This window comes from Drosophila takahashii, chromosome 2L (genome assembly GCF_030179915.1).
Source record: "Drosophila takahashii strain IR98-3 E-12201 chromosome 2L, DtakHiC1v2, whole genome shotgun sequence".
NCBI lineage: Eukaryota > Metazoa > Arthropoda > Insecta > Diptera > Drosophilidae > Drosophila > Drosophila takahashii.
Window position 1 is genome coordinate 15,990,106 of NC_091678.1, and position 19,237 is coordinate 16,009,342.

Here is a 19,237-nt window from a genome sequence, read left to right on the forward strand (position 1 = left end):
TCTGTAGCTTTAGTAGTATAGAAGTTACGGCTTTGCAAATTTTAGCTATTTATAGCTGTTTTCCCGCTAAACTAGCGAGTTTTTCCAAAAGTGGTAGAAGAAAAGTTTTTTATATCGATGTGATGAACGTCATATCAAATTTTCAAAACTTAAAAAATCATTTGATTTTATTTCAAATCATTTGAATTGATTTGATTTGATTTGAATCATGATTTGATTGATTTGATTTGATTTGAATCATGATTTGATTGATTTGATTTGATTTGAATCATGATTTGAAATCAAATGAATCATGATTTGAAATCAAATGATTTGAAATCAAATCAAATCAATGATTCAATGATTTCAAATCATGATTCAAATCAAATCAATTCAATGATTTCAAATCATGATTCAAATCAAATCAAATTTGATTTTATTTCAAATCATTTGAATTGATTTGATTTGATTTGATTTGAATCATGATTTGAAATCAAATGAATCATGATTTGAAATCAAATGATTTGAAATCAAATCAATGATTCAATGATTTCAAATCATAATTCAAATCAAATCAAATTTGATTTCAAATCATGATTCAAATCAAATTCAAATGATTTGAAATAAAATCAAATGATTTGAATCATGATTCAAATATTGTTGTTCATATTTTTTTAACTATTACATTTACACAAATTGCATATAGAAGGCGTTTATAGCATTTCAAAATACCTTTCAAACGAGATGCAGCACAAGTCTGTAGCTTTAGTAGTATAGAAGTTACGGCTTTCCAAATTTTAGCTATTTATAGCTGTTTTCCCGCTAAACTAGCGAGTTTTTCCAAAAGTGGTAGAAGAAAAGTTTTTTATATCGATGTGATGAACGTCATATCAAATTTTCAAAACTTAAAAAATCATTTGATTTTATTTCAAATCATTTGAATTGATTTGATTTGATTTGAATCATGATTTGATTGATTTGATTTGATTTGAATCATGATTTGAAATCAAATGAATCATGATTTGAAATCAAATGATTTGAAATCAAATCAAATCAATGATTCAATGATTTCAAATCATGATTCAAATCAAATCAATTCAATGATTTCAAATCATGATTCAAATCAAATCAAATTTGATTTTATTTTAAATCATTTGAATTGATTTGATTTGATTTGAATCATGATTTGAAATCAAATGAATCATGATTTGAAATCAAATGATTTGAAATCAAATCAAATCAATGATTCAATGATTTCAAATCATAATTCAAATCAAATCAAATTTCATATCATGATTCAAATAAAATCAAATTCAAATCATGATTCAAATCAATTGAATTTGATTTGAATTGATTTGATCTCAAATCATTTGATTTATTTGAATCATGATTCAAATCATTTGATTTTATTTCAAATCATTTGAATTTGATTTGAATCATGATTTGAAATCAAATGAATCAATCAAATCATGATTCATTTGATTTAAAATCATGATTCAAATAAAATCAAATTCAAATCATGATTCAAATCAATTGAATTTGATTTGAATTTGAATGATTTGAATCATTTGATTTCAAATCATGATTCAAATCAAATTCAAATGATTTGAAATCAAATCAATTCAAATCAAATCAATTCAATTGATTTGAATCATGATTTGAAATCAAATTTGAATCATGATTCAAATCATTTGATTTTATTTCAAATCATTTGAATTGATTTGATTTGATTTGATTCATGATTTGAAATCAAATGATTCATTTTCATGATTTGAATCATGATTCAAATCAATTGAATTGATTTAATTTGAATTGATTTGATTTTAAATCATTTGATTGATTTGAATCATGATTCAAATCATTTGATTTTATTTCAAATCATTTGAATTTGATTTGAATCATGATTTGAAATCAAATGAATCAATCAAATCATGATTTGAAATCATTTGATTTAAAATCAAATAAAATCAAATTCAAATCATGATTCAAATCAATTGAATTTGATTTGAATTGATTTGATTTCAAATCATTTGAATTTGATTTGAATAATGATTTGAAATCATTGAATTGATTTGATTTGAATCATGATTTGAAATCATTGAATCATTGATTTGATTTGAATTGATTTGATTTCAAATCATTTGATTTCAAATCATGATTCATTTGATTTCAAATCATGATTCAAATCAAATCAATTCAAATCATTTGAATTTGATTTGAATCATGATTTGAAATCAAATGAATCAATCAAATCATGATTCATTTGATTTCAAATCATGATTCAAATAAAATCAAATTCAAATCATGATTCAAATCAATTGAATTTGATTTGAATTGATTCAAAATCATGAATCATGATTTGAAATCATTGAATCATGAATTAAATTAAATCAAATCAATTCAAATGATTTGAAATAAAATCAAATGATTTTGATTTTCAAATGAATCATGATTCAAATTTGATTTCAAATCATGATTCAAATCAATTGAATTGATTTGATTTGAATTGATTTGATTTCAAATCATTTTTGATTTGAATCATGATTCAAATCATGAAAATAAATCATTTGATTTCAAAATATGATTCAAATCAAATTCAAATCATGATTCAAATCATGATTCAAAATCAAATCAATTCAATTGATTTGAATCATGATTTGAAATCAAATTTGAATCATGATTCAAATCATTTGATTTTATTTTAAATCATTTGAATTGATTTGATTTGATTTGATTCATGATTCAATGATTTCAAATCATGATTCAAATCAAATCAAATCAAATTTGATTTCAAATCATTTGATTTTATTTCAAATCATTTGAATTGATTTGATTTGAATCATGATTTGAAATCAAATGAATCATGGTTTGAAATCAAATGATTTGAAATCAAATCAATGATTTCAAATCATAATTCAAATCAAATCAAATTTGATTTCAAATCATGATTCAAATTTGATTTCAAATCATGATTCAAATCAATTGAATTTTTCGTCACAAATGTTGATATCAGAACTTTTGTATGTTGAAGGTGCGATCGTCACTAGTTTTTTACCTCGTTAAGAGGTGTTTTTATTTGATATCAGAAGTTTTTGTTTGTTTACATTTGCTTTCATAGGAGCTAATATATACATTTAAATTAAAATTGGTCAATCATAATTTGTAAGCCATTGTATTTAAACAAATTAAGTTAAAAAGGCGTTTAAGTATTTCAAAATACCTTTTAAACGAGGTATAGCACATGTCGGTACCTTTAGTAGTGTAGAACTTACAAACTAACGAAATTTAGCTATTTTTAGCTTTTTCCCGCTAAAGTAGCGGCTTTTTCCAAAAGTCGTAGAACAAAAGATTCCTATATGGAACTCTTAAGTGCAAATTTACTGATTCCATGACCCTAAAATACAGTTCGGATACCCTCACACAAAATTCAATACCCAGGAAGCTTTAGTTGTTCGAGCTGGCAAAAGTGGCTATTTTCGTATAAAAATAACTTTTAAACGTGACTTTTTACAGTAATGTGTTATATACCAAAATTTAAGGAATCTCAAGGGCTATACAGTTTAAAGTTTTCAAGAAAATCGTTAGAGCCGTTTTTGAAAAAAATAAAAAAAAGCTAAAAAAAAAGTTTTAAAAAATTGTCTTTTGTTCATATCTTTTTAATTATTACATTTACACAAATTGCATATAGAAGGCGTTTATAGCTTTTAAAAATACCTTTCAAACAAGATGCAGCACAAGACTGTAGCTTTAGTAGTATAGAAGTTGCGGCTTTCCGAATTTTAGCTATTTATAGCTGTTTTCCCGCTAAACTAGCGAGTTTTTCCAAAAGTGGTAGAACAAAAGTTTTTTATATCGATGGGATGAACGTCATATTAAATTTTCAAAACTTAAGAAACATGTTTTGGACAAACTGACAAACTGACAAACTGACAAACTGACAAACTGACAAACTGACAAACTGACAAACTGACAAACTGACAAACAGAATTAAATTTTCATTTTGGGAAGAAGAAGGAAATCTTATTTTGGCTATAACTTTTGAACGGAGCGTCGGATTTTGACAAATGACCCCTCATTCGACGGGTATTTTCAAAAGGAATACAACTAAATCATTGCGAGGGGGCATTTATCCCCACCGGCCCCAACAGCTCCAAATTTCGAAATTTTCATTTTTTCACTTTCACCGCTCTCTCTCCCAAGCCAATTGATTTTCTTAAAGTCTTGGTATGCAATCCTTTAAGTTATTGCAATACATTTCGATTGGTGTATTACTCATTACGATCGGACTATCACAGCAGATTTTCAATTTTGCGGCTATATAATAGTAGTCGCCTTCGCACACTCTCCTGGTGCGCTTCGTCACTACATGGACTGCCGTCCATAGTGATGTAGTAAAACGAGTACTTAAAGGATTGCATACCAAGACTTTAAGAAAATCAATTGGCTTGGGAGAGAGAGCGGTGAAAGTGAAAAAATGAAAATTTCGAAATTTGGAGCTGTTGGGGCCGGTGGGGATAAATGCCCCCTCGCAATGATTTAGTTGTATTCCTTTTGAAAATACCCGTCGAATGAGGGGTCATTTGTCAAAATCCGACGCTCCGTTCAAAAGTTATAGCCAAAATAAGATTTCCTTCTTCTTCCCAAAATGAAAATTTAATTCTGTTTGTCAGTTTGTCAGTTTGTCAGTTTGTCAGTTTGTCAGTTTGTCAGTTTGTCAGTTTGTCAGTTTGTCAGTTTGTCCAAAACATGTTTCTTAAGTTTTGAAAATTTAATATGACGTTCATCCCATCGATATAAAAAACTTTTGTTCTACCACTTTTGGAAAAACTCGCTAGTTTAGCGGGAAAACAGCTATAAATAGCTAAAATTCGGAAAGCCGCAACTTCTATACTACTAAAGCTACAGTCTTGTGCTGCATCTTGTTTGAAAGGTATTTTTAAAAGCTATAAACGCCTTCTATATGCAATTTGTGTAAATGTAATAATTAAAAAGATATGAACAAAAGACAATTTTTTAAAACTTTTTTTTTAGCTTTTTTTTATTTTTTTCAAAAACGGCTCTAACGATTTTCTTGAAAACTTTAAACTGTATAGCCCTTGAGATTCCTTAAATTTTGGTATATAACACATTACTGTAAAAAGTCACGTTTAAAAGTTATTTTTATACGAAAATAGCCACTTTTGCCAGCTCGAACAACTAAAGCTTCCTGGGTATTGAATTTTGTGTGAGGGTATCCGAACTGTATTTTAGGGTCATGGAATCAGTAAATTTGCACTTAAGAGTTCCATATAGGAATCTTTTGTTCTACGACTTTTGGAAAAAGCCGCTACTTTAGCGGGAAAAAGCTAAAAATAGCTAAATTTCGTTAGTTTGTAAGTTCTACACTACTAAAGGTACCGACATGTGCTATACCTCGTTTAAAAGGTATTTTGAAATACTTAAACGCCTTTTTAACTTAATTTGTTTAAATACAATGGCTTACAAATTATGATTGACCAATTTTAATTTAAATGTATATATTAGCTCCTATGAAAGCAAATGTAAACAAACAAAAACTTCTGATATCAAATAAAAACACCTCTTAACGAGGTAAAAAACTAGTGACGATCGCACCTTCAACATACAAAAGTTCTGATATCAACATTTGTGACGAAAAATTCAATTGATTTGAATCATGATTTGAAATCAAATTTGAATCATGATTTGAAATCAAATTTGATTTGATTTGAATTATGATTTGAAATCATTGATTTGATTTCAAATCATTTGATTTCAAACCATGATTCATTTGATTTCAAATCATGATTCAAATCAAATCAATTCAAATGATTTGAAATAAAATCAAATGATTTGAAATCAAATTTGATTTGATTTGATTTGAATCATGATTTGAAATCATTGAATCATGAATCAAATCAAATCAAATCAATTCAAATGATTTAAAATAAAATCAAATGATTTGAATCATGATTCAAATTTGATTTCAAATCATGATTCAAATCAATTGAATTGATTTGATTTTGAATCATGATTTGAATCATGATTTGAATTTGATTTGAATCATATTTTGAAATCAAATGATTCATTTTCATGATTTGAATCATGATTCAAATCAAAAATGATTTGAAATCAAATCAATTCAAATCAAATCAATTCAATTGATTTGAATCATGATTTGAAATCAAATTTGAATCATGATTCATTTGAAAATCAAAATCATTTGATTTTATTTCAAATCATTTGAATTGATTTGATTTAATTTAATTCATGATTCAATGATTTCAAATCATGATTCATGATTTTGAATCAATTCAAATCAAATTCAATTGATTTGAATCATGATTTGAATTTGATTTTATTTGAATCATGATTTGAAATCAAATGAATCATGATTTGATTGATTCATTTGATTTCAAATCATGATTCAAATCAAATTCAAATGATTTGAATTGATTTGATTTGAATCATGATTTGAAATCAAATGAATCATGATTTGAAATCAAATGATTTGAAATCAAATCAATTCAAATCAAATCAATGATTCAATGATTTCAAATCATGATTCAAATCAAATCAATTCAATGATTTCAAATCATTATTCAAATCAAATTCAAATGATTTGAAATCAAATCAATTCAAATCAAATTCAATTGATTTGAATCATGATTTGAATTTGATTTTATTTGATTTTAAATCAAATGATTTCAAATCATGATTTGATTGATTCATTTGATTTCAAATCATGATTCAAATCAAATTCAAATGATTTGAAATAAAATCAAATGATTTGAATCATGATTCAAATCAATCAAATGATTTAAAATCAAATCAATTCAAATTAAATCAATTCAATTGATTTGAATCATGATTCAAATCATGAAAATGAATCATTTGATTTCAAATCATGAATCAAATCAAATCAAATCAACTCAAATGATTTGAAATAAAATCAAATGATTTGAATCATGATTCAAATTTGATTTCAAATCATGATTCAAATCAATTGAATTGATTTGATTTGAATTGATTTGATTTCAAATCATTTGAATTTGATTTGAATCATGATTTGAAATCAAATGATTCAAATCATTCAAATTCAAATCAAATTCAATTGATTTGAATCATGATTTGAATTTGATTTTATTTGAATCATGATTTTAAATCAAATGAATCATGATTTGATTGATTCATTTAATTTCAAATCATGATTCAAATCAAATTCAAATGATTTGAAATAAAATCAAATGATTTGAATCATGATTCAAATAAATCAAATGATTTGAGATCAAATCAATTCAAATCAAATTCAATTGATTTGAATCATGATTTGAATTTGATTTTATTTGAATCATGATATGAAATTTGATTTGATTTGAATTATGATTTGAAATCATTGAATCATTGATTTGATTTGATTTCAAATCATTTGATTTCAAATCATGATTCATTTGATTTCAAATCATGATTCAAATCAAATCAAATCAATTCAAATGATTTAAAATAAAATCAAATTTGATTTGATTTGAATCATGATTTGAAATCATTGAATTGATTTGATTTGAATCATGATTTGAAATCATTGAATCATTGATTTGATTTGATTTCAAATCATTTGATTTCAAATCATGATTCATTTGATTTCAAATCATGATTCAAATCAAATCAAATCAATCAAATCATGATTCAAATCAAATCAAATCAATTCAAATGATTTGAAATAAAATCAAATGATTTTTTAAGTTTTGAAAATTTGATATGACGTTCATCACATCGATATAAAAAACTTTTCTTCTACCACTTTTGGAAAAACTCGCTAGTTTAGCGGGAAAACAGCTATAAATAGCTAAAATTTGGAAAGCCGTAACTTCTATACTACTAAAGCTACAGACTTGTGCTGCATCTCGTTTGAAAGGTATTTTGAAATGCTATAAACGCCTTCTATATGCAATTTGTGTAAATGTAATAGTTAAAAAAATATGAACAACAATATTTGAATCATGATTCAAATCATTTGATTTTATTTCAAATCATTTGAATTTGATTTGAATCATGATTTGAAATCAAATTTGATTTGATTTGAATTATGATTTGAAATCATTGAATCATTGATTTGATTTCAAATCATTTGATTTCAAATCATGATTCATTTGATTTCAAATCATGATTCAAATCAAATCAAATCAATTCAAATGATTTGAAATAAAATCAAATTTGATTTGATTTGAATCATGATTTGAAATCATTGAATTGATTTGATTTGAATCATGATTTGAAATCATTGAATCATTGATTTGATTTGATTTCAAATCATTTGATTTCAAATCATGATTCATTTGATTTCAAATCATGATTCAAATCAAATCAAATCAATCAAATCATGATTCAAATCAAATCAAATCAATCAAATCATGATTCAAATCAAATCAAATCAATTCAAATGATTTGAAATAAAATCAAATGATTTTTTAAGTTTTGAAAATTTGATATGACGTTCATCACATCGATATAAAAAACTTTTCTTCTACCACTTTTGGAAAAACTCGCTAGTTTAGCGGGAAAACAGCTATAAATAGCTAAAATTTGCAAAGCCGTAACTTCTATACTACTAAAGCTACAGACTTGTGCTGCATCTCGTTTGAAAGGTATTTTGAAATGCTATAAACGCCTTCTATATGCAATTTGTGTAAATGTAATAGTTAAAAAAATATGAACAAAAGACAATTTTTTAAACCTTTTTTTTAGCTTTTTTTATTTTTCTCAAAAACGGCTCTAACGATTTTCTTTAAAACCTTAAACTGTGTAGCCCTTGAGATTCCTTAAATTTTGGTATATAACACATTACTGTAAAAAGTCACGTTTAAAAGTTATTTTTATACGAAAATAGCCACTGTTGCCAGCTCGAACAATTAACGCTCCCTGAGTATTGAATTTTGTGGGAGGGTATCCGAACTGTATTTTAGGGTCATGGAATCAGTAAATTTGCACTTAAGACTTCCATATAGGAATCTTTTGTTCTACGACTTTTGGAAAAAGCCGCTACTTTAGCGGGAAAAAGCTAAAAATAGCTAAATTTCGTTAGTTTGTAAGTTCTACACTACTAAAGGTACCGACATGTGCTATACCTCGTTTAAAAGGTATTTTGAAATACTTAAACGCCTTTTTAACTTAATTGGTTTAAATACAATAGCTTACAAATTATGATTGACCAATTTAAATTTAAATGTATATATTAGCTCCTATGAGAGCAAATGTAAACAAACAAAAACTTCTGATATCAAATAAAAACACCTCTTAACGAGGTAAAAAACTAGTGACGACCGCACCTTCAACATACAAAAGTTCTGATATCAGCATTTGTGACGAAAAATTATTACACTCGTCATTAAATAGACTTTCTAATCTTTTCTCATTCGTCACGCTGCAATAGAAAATGCCTGTAAGGGGAAAAAGGCTGGAATAGTTTGCTAGGGCGGGCCGAATGAGAAAAGATTAGAAAGTCTATTTAATGACGAGTGTAATAATTTTTCGTCACAAATGCTGATATCAGAACTTTTGTATGTTGAAGGTGCGGTCGTCACTAGTTTTTTACCTCGTTAAGAGGTGTTTTTATTTGATTAAGGATTAAACTAGGGATTTCTTTTTGGGTGTATCATGATTAAAAATAGACTTAACTTTAAGTTCGATTTATTGGAAGTTTCTTTTTATAAGCACCCCTTAAAATACCCACTAAAAATCTTGAAAAATCTCTCTTTTACAGCCCCAACAATCGCAATACACGACTCTGTACTATCTGGAGACCTCGCCCTCCTACTGCGCGGTCACCAAGGATCGCCAGTGCCTGCATCCGGACAACTGTGGGACCCTGTGCTGTGGGCGTGGCTACACCACCCAGGTGGTCAAGCAGGTGGAAAAGTGCCGATGTCGCTTCAACAATGGACGGTGCTGCCAGCTGATCTGCGACTATTGTCAGCGGTTCGAGGATAAATACTTTTGTAAATAGACGGGACACACAGCCATCTCCATCTCCGCCGTCTTTCTTCATGCCCCGTGTCCATCTCCAGTATCACTTTCTCTCCCCCTCTCCTCGTGCTCTTCGAAAATGTAATTTGTAAAGTTTTTTTCTACCTTTATGGCTTGTAATTTTTTTCCATTCCTAACAAATGTTATTGAAATGATAAGCAAAAAGAACGAATTGATAAGCAGAACGATAGAAAACGATCAGAAAGCTAAGGCTTAGCTAAAGGCCAAACTCACCCGCTCACACACATACTCACATGCATACAACATACACACACAGACACACACAAGCGCATACATGCATCTATCTATTTAATTACTATATAGTAATTAGTACCGTCGCAAAGAAAAAATCTCAAAAAAATCGCAAAACTTCATTTAGCAAAACGGAAAAACCACAAAAAAAACACGGACACACACACAAAGAACAACAGAAAAGCAGACGCTAACACACAGCAACAAAAAAGAAAAATAAAAATAAAAAACAAAACAAAAACAATTTTAATAAGTATATAAACATACAAAACAAACCAAAAAAAATACAAAAACTGAAATGAAATAAAAAGTTTCACATAAAAATAAAGCTGAATTTATCTTTAATTGTGGGCTACATAAAATGGGATTATTGAGAATATTTTGAGCTTTTCCATACAGCCCTGTTTCAGAAATTTGTTTTTATAAATTTACAATTACAATTTCAAATATTGGATGGATACATCACTTACTTGGTACTTTGGAGCGACTAATATCGCTTTTGATGATAATACGCGATTTCGACGCGTTTTTGCCGCGATTTCTTAATTTATGGTGGAGAACTTGGATAAAAAGTGAGTTGGAACTTAGCTGCGTGGAAGGCAAATGCATGCGAGTGTCTGTAAAATTGGTTGAATGTGTGTAAAGTAGATGTAATATTTGTTAAAAAAAAAAAATTAAAAATATAAATTTTTAATTTATTTACGAGTATTTAATAACATAATCATAATTATAGTTGGCTTTTATTTAAAATAATGTCTACAGGTCTGAATTAAAAAACAAGAGAGAACGCTATAGTCGGGTTGTTGTCCCGACTATCTAATACCCGTCACTCAGCTAAAGGGAGTGCGAACGCTGTGTCGGGTTGGTGTCCCGACTAATAATCGTAACTCAGCTAAAGGGAGTGCGAGGGAGATAGATATATAATTTTTGATTGCGTATAACTTTTTAATGAATGGTCCGATTTGAAAAATGTCTTCTACATTTCGATAGGTATAAATATACACAACAAAATTGCATTTATACTTCTCGGAAATCTTTAAAGATGTGGGCGCAGGACCCATTTTAAAATCGTTAGTGGGCGATTGTGGGCGTTAGAGGGGGCGTGGCGCTCGGCTAAAATAAACTTGCGCTGCGTAGGAAGCCAAAGAATATGTGTGGGAAATCTCAACCTTCTAGCTTTTGTAGTTTCTGAGATCTCAGCGTTCATACAGACGGACAGACAGACAGACGGACAGACGGACAGACGGACATGGCTAGATCGACTCGGCTAGTAACCCTGATCAAGAATATATATACTTTACGGGGTCGGAAACGCTTCCTTTTAGCTGTTACATACTTTTGCACGAATCTAGTATACCCTTTTACTCTACGAGTAACGGGTATAAAAATACTGTGTAGGTAGTGTAAGGTATCGTCCGCTCGTTAAAGATAAAGGGGCTTTAAACTTAAAATGCATACATTTTTTCAAGGTGTTTTTCTCGGTAGAGAGGCTAAGCCTAATTCAAAAATACTCAAGATATAATAACACATTTTGTAAATCGAAAGAACTGAAGTGCTTTTATTTACACAAATATCCTCGAAAATATTTGCAATGAACAATTTCTGAAGTACAAACTCTTAAGATTGTATCCAATATTTGAGTTTCTTGTGACAGACCCAACTAATTAAGTTCCACACACAGGTGTCCTTGCAAAACGCAACAGTTATTTATAATACAAATTTAATTAAGTTTTCGCCAGGTACACAAAAGTGATGTGCAGCCATGCAAACATTTAAGCAATTAACGTACTGCCGCTATAAAAAAATTCGATTCATCACGTTATTATAGCCGACTTGGCCAATGACAAATGGGCAAACTCTTATCAACTTTCGGTCGGTTACATTGATCGCCAATATCAATGTCAGTGTCCCATTTGAGGCCGTTTCAACAGCTTCAAACCCGACCAAACCGAAGTGACGACGCCAACCTCAAGTGTTAGATAACTGGTTTTATCAATTGTTAAATTGACTGCTCACGATGTCCACGCGACGTTGCTTAGCACGAGACAGAGCCCGAAACCTCACCTAACCCCAAAGAAAGACCCGGGTTAACTCTGTTGAGCTTTGGTTTCGAGGGTTCTTCAACGAACAGTAGAACTTAGCAAAAACAAAGTGTGCAGATGAGCTAACTATAATTAGATAAAATAACACAATGGTAAAATCGTGATTTCTTATTAGCAACAAGAAACTTAGTATTCAAAATAGTCTATTATAACCAAATATCTACTGCAAAAGTCTAATATGTATCGCGGACACTAAATAAAAATAAACAACATAAACTAATAATTTCTAATAATGATAATAGGTATGGAAGTATAATAACAACAACTGAATATTGGAAGAAATTAATTTTAATAAAAATATTTAAAAATAAATGAACGAAATAATAAATAATATTTATTCCCAAAAGTAAAAAGTTCAAGGCACATTAGGACAAGTTCAGGCTAAGGAGCTTACACTGTACTTTATTGGTGTGTTATTCTGTCGCCTTTAAGCCATTTGAGCCATCTGCCATGGCCCATGTCCCATGACCTCACACACTTCCCCTTACCAACTGTGACATTGATACGCTTCTGTCAACATTATTCAGCGAGTGTTGCGTGCCGAGTCCCGAAAAACTGTTGCATGTTCCGCATAACAAGGATACCACAGATAACAGGGAAAAGGGCCAACCTTTTCGAGATTCCAGCCAAGCGTTTTCCATTTAATATGCGACTTAAACACAATATTTGCTTTGTAAACTGGAGTCTATTTGATTGGAAAATATTTGGCTGGCGGGCAAATATTGATGGAGAACATCGCCTTCAGCGAGCAAAGATTTGTACATGAAGCAGATGGGGAAATCGTGAAGATTCCTCCAGAAAGACAAAACAAATTACACGCGAATGCCATTTGGTAATGACAGGACGAACAGTCGCCCTAAGCTCATTCCCCAAACACGTATTTTTCACCAGCTGACATTTTGGAATGTGACAGAGACAAGGTCAAAAGTTAGGGAGGAAGGAAAGAAGGCAGATTTCCGACAGTCATTTCAAGTGTTCCCTTAAGGAAATGTTTGTCAGTGGTAAATATGTTGTAAGTGTAGCTAATATTATTTACCCGAACTCGGCCCTTTTTATTTAAAATATTTTGAAAGAAATCACTTCCTTAATTGTTTACAATTACATCAGCAAGAGAAAGTTTTGTTTACATCTCAAACATTATCAACACTTTCCCACCCACACTTTAACCCAACAATTGTCACGAACTGCTTAAACAAATGGTAATTCAATAGTGAAAATTCAATAGAGAAAATCCGAGAGAGAACTCGGGAAACAATAGGTAATTAGTCACTCTGATCTAGAGTACACAGCGTTCTATAGGTTTTTGTGCTTTATAGTATAGCGCCGCCATCCAAAAGCAAGACACTTAGCAGCTGTTTTTCTAATTGTTCAGATGTTTTCTGAATGCCAAACGAACCAAGAATTGCAGCCAATTGCTTTTGCTTCGAGAAAAAACCACAAGCATTCGATGGGTATTAATTACTCGGTGGTAGACCCCATGGAGCCCGCAATCCTCCACCTCCCACCCCCCATTTTAGCCATATTTCTGTTTAGCGCCCACGCGAAAGCGACAATAAAAGTAATTAGCATAAAACGGAAACAAGGCAAACGAGACGTGGGATCAAATGGTAACAATAATAAATTAAATAAATTAAGCAAATAAAAACAAGAGAGAACGCTATAGTCGGGTTGTTGTCCCGACTATCTAATACCCGTCACTCAGCTAAAGGGAGTGCGAACGCTGTGTCGGGTTGGTGTCCCGACTAATAATCGTAACTCAGCTAAAGGGAGTGCGAGGGAGATAGATATATAATTTTTGATTGCGTATAACTTTTTAATGAATGGTCCGATTTGAAAAATGTCTTCTACATTTCGATAGGTATAAATATACACAACAAAATTGCATTTATACTTCTCGGAAATCTTTGAAGATGTGGGCGCAGTACCCATTTTAAAATCGTTAGTGGGCGATTGTGGGCGTTAGAGGGGGCGTGGCGCTCGGCTAAAATAAACTTGCGCTGCGTAGGAAGCCAAAGAATATGTGTGGGAAATCTCAACCTTCTAGCTTTTGTAGTTTCTGAGATCTCAGCGTTCATACAGACGGACAGACAGACAGACAGACAGACAGACAGACAGACAGACGGACAGACGGACAGACGGACAGACGGACAGACGGACATGGCTAGATCGACTCGGCTAGTGACCCTGATCAAGAATATATATACTTTATGGGGTCGGAAACGCTTCCTTCTAGCTGTTACATACTTTTGCACGAATCTAGTATACCCTTTTACTCTACGAGTAACGAGTATAAATACACGTCAAGAACGAAGGCAGACAAACAGAAGATTGGGATGACTACATAAAATACCCTGTAATAAAATAAAAATAAGAAAAAATTTTTAAATGTGAAATGCTTTTCTGTTCTGAACTAAATAATAAGTGGACCATAAATTCGAATTCTTTAGGTATTTTTTTTTTGGATTGATTAAATTTATCGGATTATTATCACAACCCCTTCATATATAGAGTATCCCAGACTGAAACGAAGAATGAACGAAACGGTAAATAAAAGCCAAAAAATGCCGAGCTCAGCAGAGGTCACGTAGAGAACGAAAGTGAAAACAAGAACAGAGAAGCAAAGACGCCGCCCAGACGGATGGCAGAAAAGTCTAATGAGAAAGCTGACCGCAAAGCTATGATTTTATTTTTGGGCGACGGGTGGGTGGTCTTGCGGGTGACTTACAGATCGGAAAGAACGATGTCTCAATTGGCAGAAAGTGAGAGCGCAGCGTTCTGCATCCGACAGATACGTGAACTCAACAAAAGCCAAATGTCGATCGGGTTGGGGCAACATTTCCATGGAAACCATCGACCCAAACACCCGAATAAAGATGATGCTGCTGCTACTATGGGTAATATTTTTTGGACCTTCAGTTTTTGGGTGAGTTGTTAATAGAGCTATGGAAAAAATTTAATGGCTGACATCTCGCATCCACTCGTAGTACTCCTTTGGAAATGCAACTTTTTGATATGATGCTACGCGAGGCTGAGGGTTATCCCAGCAATGGACGGGATCAGAGGGATATATCCGTTCTGCCAGCAGCATCCATAGGTTGCGACGAAAGCGGCTCGCAGGAGCAATTTAGCAACATATTCGATGATTACGAGGAGAGCAGAGAGGATTGCATGGACTTCTTACCCCCCTGTGAACCATCTTTCGAAGAAGGATTACCCATCGAACATCCATGCTTTGTCAAACTACTTCTGCTAAGAACACCTCTGCTTAAACAGGATCCGTGTGCCAATTTCTCCCTGATAACTGAGAGACCGAGCACCACTATAAAACCGAAAACCAAGAAATGCAATCCAAAAAGTAAAGCTAATAAAGGTGTAACACAAAATGTGCTGTTAGGATTGCCCAGCAATGGAAATTCAACCACAAGCAATCCAATAGTTTCCACAACAGAAGCAGTACCCAATTCAAAAATCATAAAAATAAGAAAATTAGTTCCAAAGCTCAAACCGAACACCACAACAACAACGACAACAACCACCACAACAACTCTGGAAACAACAACCTTAGAAGAAACAACGACACCAGTGGAAACCAGCACCGCAGAAGAACCACCGGAAACGACAACTGAACCGGAAACCACGACAACACCACAAACCACAACGACAACCACAAGTACCACGACAACTACACCAACACCATCACCTTATACCGAAAACCAATTGAAACGTTTGAAAGCCCTGAGGGACAGGAGAAAGAATTCGAGGGGAAAGTCCCCCAAAGTACCAGATCCCCCGCAGATTAAACTCGATAATGTCAGCCAGCCCAGCGAGGTTATCCAAGTTATCCAAAGTATGACCACCGAAGCTGCCGAACTGAAGCTTAAACCGGAAAATAGCACCACAACTACGATCGTGCCCCCAACGACTGCTTCTACAACCACTTCCGAACCGGAAACCACCACCGAAGACAGTTGTGCAGATGAAGTGGAAACCACCAAGGTGCCGGAATTCTCAGGATGTGAAGATGACGAAGGTAAAGAGGGGAACTTTTTGAATATATTTCTATAAAAGTACATTTATTTGATTTATTTTACCAGATCCTCAAGGTTCTGAAAATAATGTAGCCACCACCACAGAAGAACCTTGTGAAGACACCGACGAACAGGACACTAATCTGTGTCCCCAATTTATGCCAACACAAGAGCCCTGTAAGTAAAATTAATCTTATTGAATTTGTAAACCTATATTATTAATATTATCAAAGTAATTGAACATATATTTTGAATACCATTATTATTTTATACTTTTTTCAAAATAAGTAGAAAATATTTGTATTCCATTACCTACTTAGTTCCAATACATTTTTCGAATACTTAAAGCTATTAATAAGATTATTCATATACATTTGTAAATGAGGTAATATTTTATACTAATAAATATTTTATTTAATTTCCAGCAGCTCGTCCAAGACCTCCTCCAGCATATCGTTTCCGTAAGCCCGTGAAAAACTATGTAGAACCCATTCTGTATGAGGGTAACTTTGCCAAGCCACTTCAACGAATGGCTCCGTTGGGACCTCAGCCGAGGGACTACTTTGTGTCCAATAAACAAATAGTGCCCAGACCCAGGCCCAAGTACCGGAAACGTATACCGCCCTCGATCTACATGAACAACATTGTGAGGGGCCTGGATTGCAGCGATGAAGTTGGTCAGTATCCTTCGCGAACACCCAATCAGCCACAAAGATATTGGGACGTGAACCCAGTTGGCTTGCTTGAACGGAGTCAGGGTTTAAGGCCAAGGACCGTAGGACCTGAGAGAAATATGAGAAGTTTTGCACCAGTTCCTATTAAAAGAAAGCCTCAGTATCCACGAAATCCAGAGGAATCAATGGAACGGCAGTTTCTAAGGGAAAGAGATCCCAAGCCGCAAGCTCAGTATCACCATTTTCCCGAGGAGGAGGTTCCCCACGAGGAGAGATTTATTCCACCGCCCACGCCGACTGCCAGTTTGGATCCCTGCCAGCAGGAACACGATCAATTCCTCTACCGTGAGAGACCACATCGCCAGCAAACCCATCATCTAGTTGACTATCCCCAACCACCCACTTCCTCGCACTTTTTCACCTAATTAACCTAATCCATAAGTTAGCCAAGTAGCACACAGAGCACCCAGTAACCAGTTAACCACCAAAAATAAATAAGTGCACCACCAAGCAAAAGCCAAAACAGACTATCAATCAAGTGGAGCCCAGCCGGATAATTAGGGAAGCTCTTTGATCTTCGAAGAGGGACGACGTCAGCAATTGAATTATAAAGCAATTGCCTTTCACTTGGCGGTCAGAAGAGGGACATCGGTGAATAGCCACTTATCAGTCCATAGCCGTGGCTCAATTCGCTGGCCAAAAGGCACGCGCCCGTAATGACAAACCCATGAGCCCGCCATGGCCACCACCACCACCTGATGGCCGCGAAAAGGGTGCTTTGGCCACCCACTCAACCCTATCGTGATAGGCCTCCTATTGGAATCCTATTTCCTCTATTATTTCCTGCTTTTTGGGGTGGAATTCGAACACTACAGAAAATCTTTCAAAGCTTAAGAAAAATTTTAAATCAAACTTAATTTCAAGTTTCAAAAATAAAGATTTTTTAAATTCTTATCAAATTGTTGTAACTTTAACTTTTTAAGCTAAAAACTATTCAGTTAGTGAAAGTTATTAATGACACTTTAAATTTTACGAAGCAAATATTTTTTTCAGTGTCGGAATCGAAGAGCGCAAACTTTTCACGAAATCATAGCTCACACATGAGTGGGTTGTGAGGGGAAAGCTTTTAATTGTTTCGGTTTAATAGAAAACAGTTTTAAAGTTCCCAAACCTTAAAAGAAAGGTAATACATACAAGCTGTTTGTAACTACTCAAACTTTAAAACGAAAGAAAAATTTAAAGCATTGATTTTATTAAACTTAAAAATTCCCAAAATATAAAATAAGTGTAGTACACCCAGAAAAATGATGGACAACATTTTAGGTCATGCATAGCCTAAAACATTTTAAATGGACTAAAAGTTCCTTTTTAGGTCATGTACTGCCTAAAAATTTAAATTTTTGGTATATTTGCCCTACTATTTAGGTCCCGTATAGCCTTATATTTTAGGTCATCGTGGGCCTTAAAATTAATGCATTTTACCTTAATAAATTTGCACGGAACTCTGATACCGTTCTAGCGACGCTATAATTCCCAACCAGTTATAGCGCGGCTTGCATGGTAACCCACTTCCATCGTTGAATAAAACAGCGATTTCACTGCTGAACAGTGAAGCCTCTTCGCTCGTTTTTGTGTGTCGGAATAATGACGACTTCTTGAAGACTAAGCCGACATTGACCTCGAGTTAGCTATAAATTTCTCTGTATTTACTTTATAATATGAAACATTTTTCAGTACAAATTTTTAGGCCAAAGAAAGCCTAAAATTTTTGATAGGGGTTTTCTCATATTTTAAGGCAGCCAATTACCTAAAATCTAGGCCAAAAATTACCCCATTTTAGGCCATTAATGGCCTAACATTTTAGGTCATACAATCCTAAATTTTAGGCCATTTAAGGACTTAGCTCCAGTTTTAGGCCAATTTTACCTAAATTCTAGGCCATTTTTTGACATTTTAGGTCATTTTTTTTTCTGGGTGTACATATGTATGTGCATGATGTTTATATTTCAAGAAAACGGCTCAAACTTTAATATGAACGGAAAATGTAAAACAATGATTTGATTAAATTAACAATTAATTAAGTTAACAACATTTCTAGAATGATTCGGAATATTATATTATATTCGAAATATTTTGTATGTTATATTTTGAAAGAGTGGTTCAACATTTAATAAAAGTTAAA

General features: G+C 32.5%; 2 protein-coding genes across 3 annotated transcripts in view; both read left to right on the plus strand.

Annotated features, from left to right (window-relative positions):
* The window catches only part of Wnt4 (Wnt oncogene analog 4), a 41,296-nt gene extending 30,717 nt beyond the window's left edge, over positions 1–10,579 (plus strand). Inside the window, exon 4 of the mRNA XM_017149176.3 lies at positions 9,737–10,579. Within this exon, the coding sequence (XP_017004665.3) occupies positions 9,737–9,979 (243 nt within the window). The 3' untranslated portion in view covers positions 9,980–10,579. The remainder of the gene's footprint in view (positions 1–9,736) is intronic.
* Positions 10,580–15,005: 4,426 nt separating this feature from the next.
* Positions 15,006–17,531, plus strand: LOC108062439 (uncharacterized). 2 transcript variants are annotated; one of them, XM_017149103.3, is made up of 4 exons: positions 15,006–15,276; positions 15,338–16,383; positions 16,448–16,558; positions 16,810–17,531. In XM_017149103.3, the coding sequence occupies exons 1-4, from the start codon at positions 15,194–15,196 to the stop codon at positions 17,478–17,480; spliced, it is 1,911 nt and encodes a 636-aa protein (XP_017004592.2). In that variant the 5' UTR covers positions 15,006–15,193; the 3' UTR covers positions 17,481–17,531. The 2 variants fall into 2 exon arrangements, with proteins under 2 accessions (XP_017004592.2, XP_070067601.1); XM_070211500.1 differs by lacking the exon at positions 15,006–15,276 and having other exon boundaries at positions 16,161–16,383; positions 16,807–17,531.
* Positions 17,532–19,237: the final 1,706 nt, after the last annotated feature.

Coding starts and splice junctions, on each gene's coding strand:
- LOC108062439 (XM_017149103.3), top strand. CDS start 15,194: ATGGAAACCATCGACCCAAACACCCGAATAAAGATGATGCTGCTGCTA. Junction 16,384..16,447: donor AGGATGTGAAGATGACGAAG/GTAAAGAGGGGA, acceptor TTATTTTACCAG/ATCCTCAAGGTTCTGAAAAT. Junction 16,559..16,809: donor TATGCCAACACAAGAGCCCT/GTAAGTAAAATT, acceptor AATTTCCAGCAG/CTCGTCCAAGACCTCCTCCA.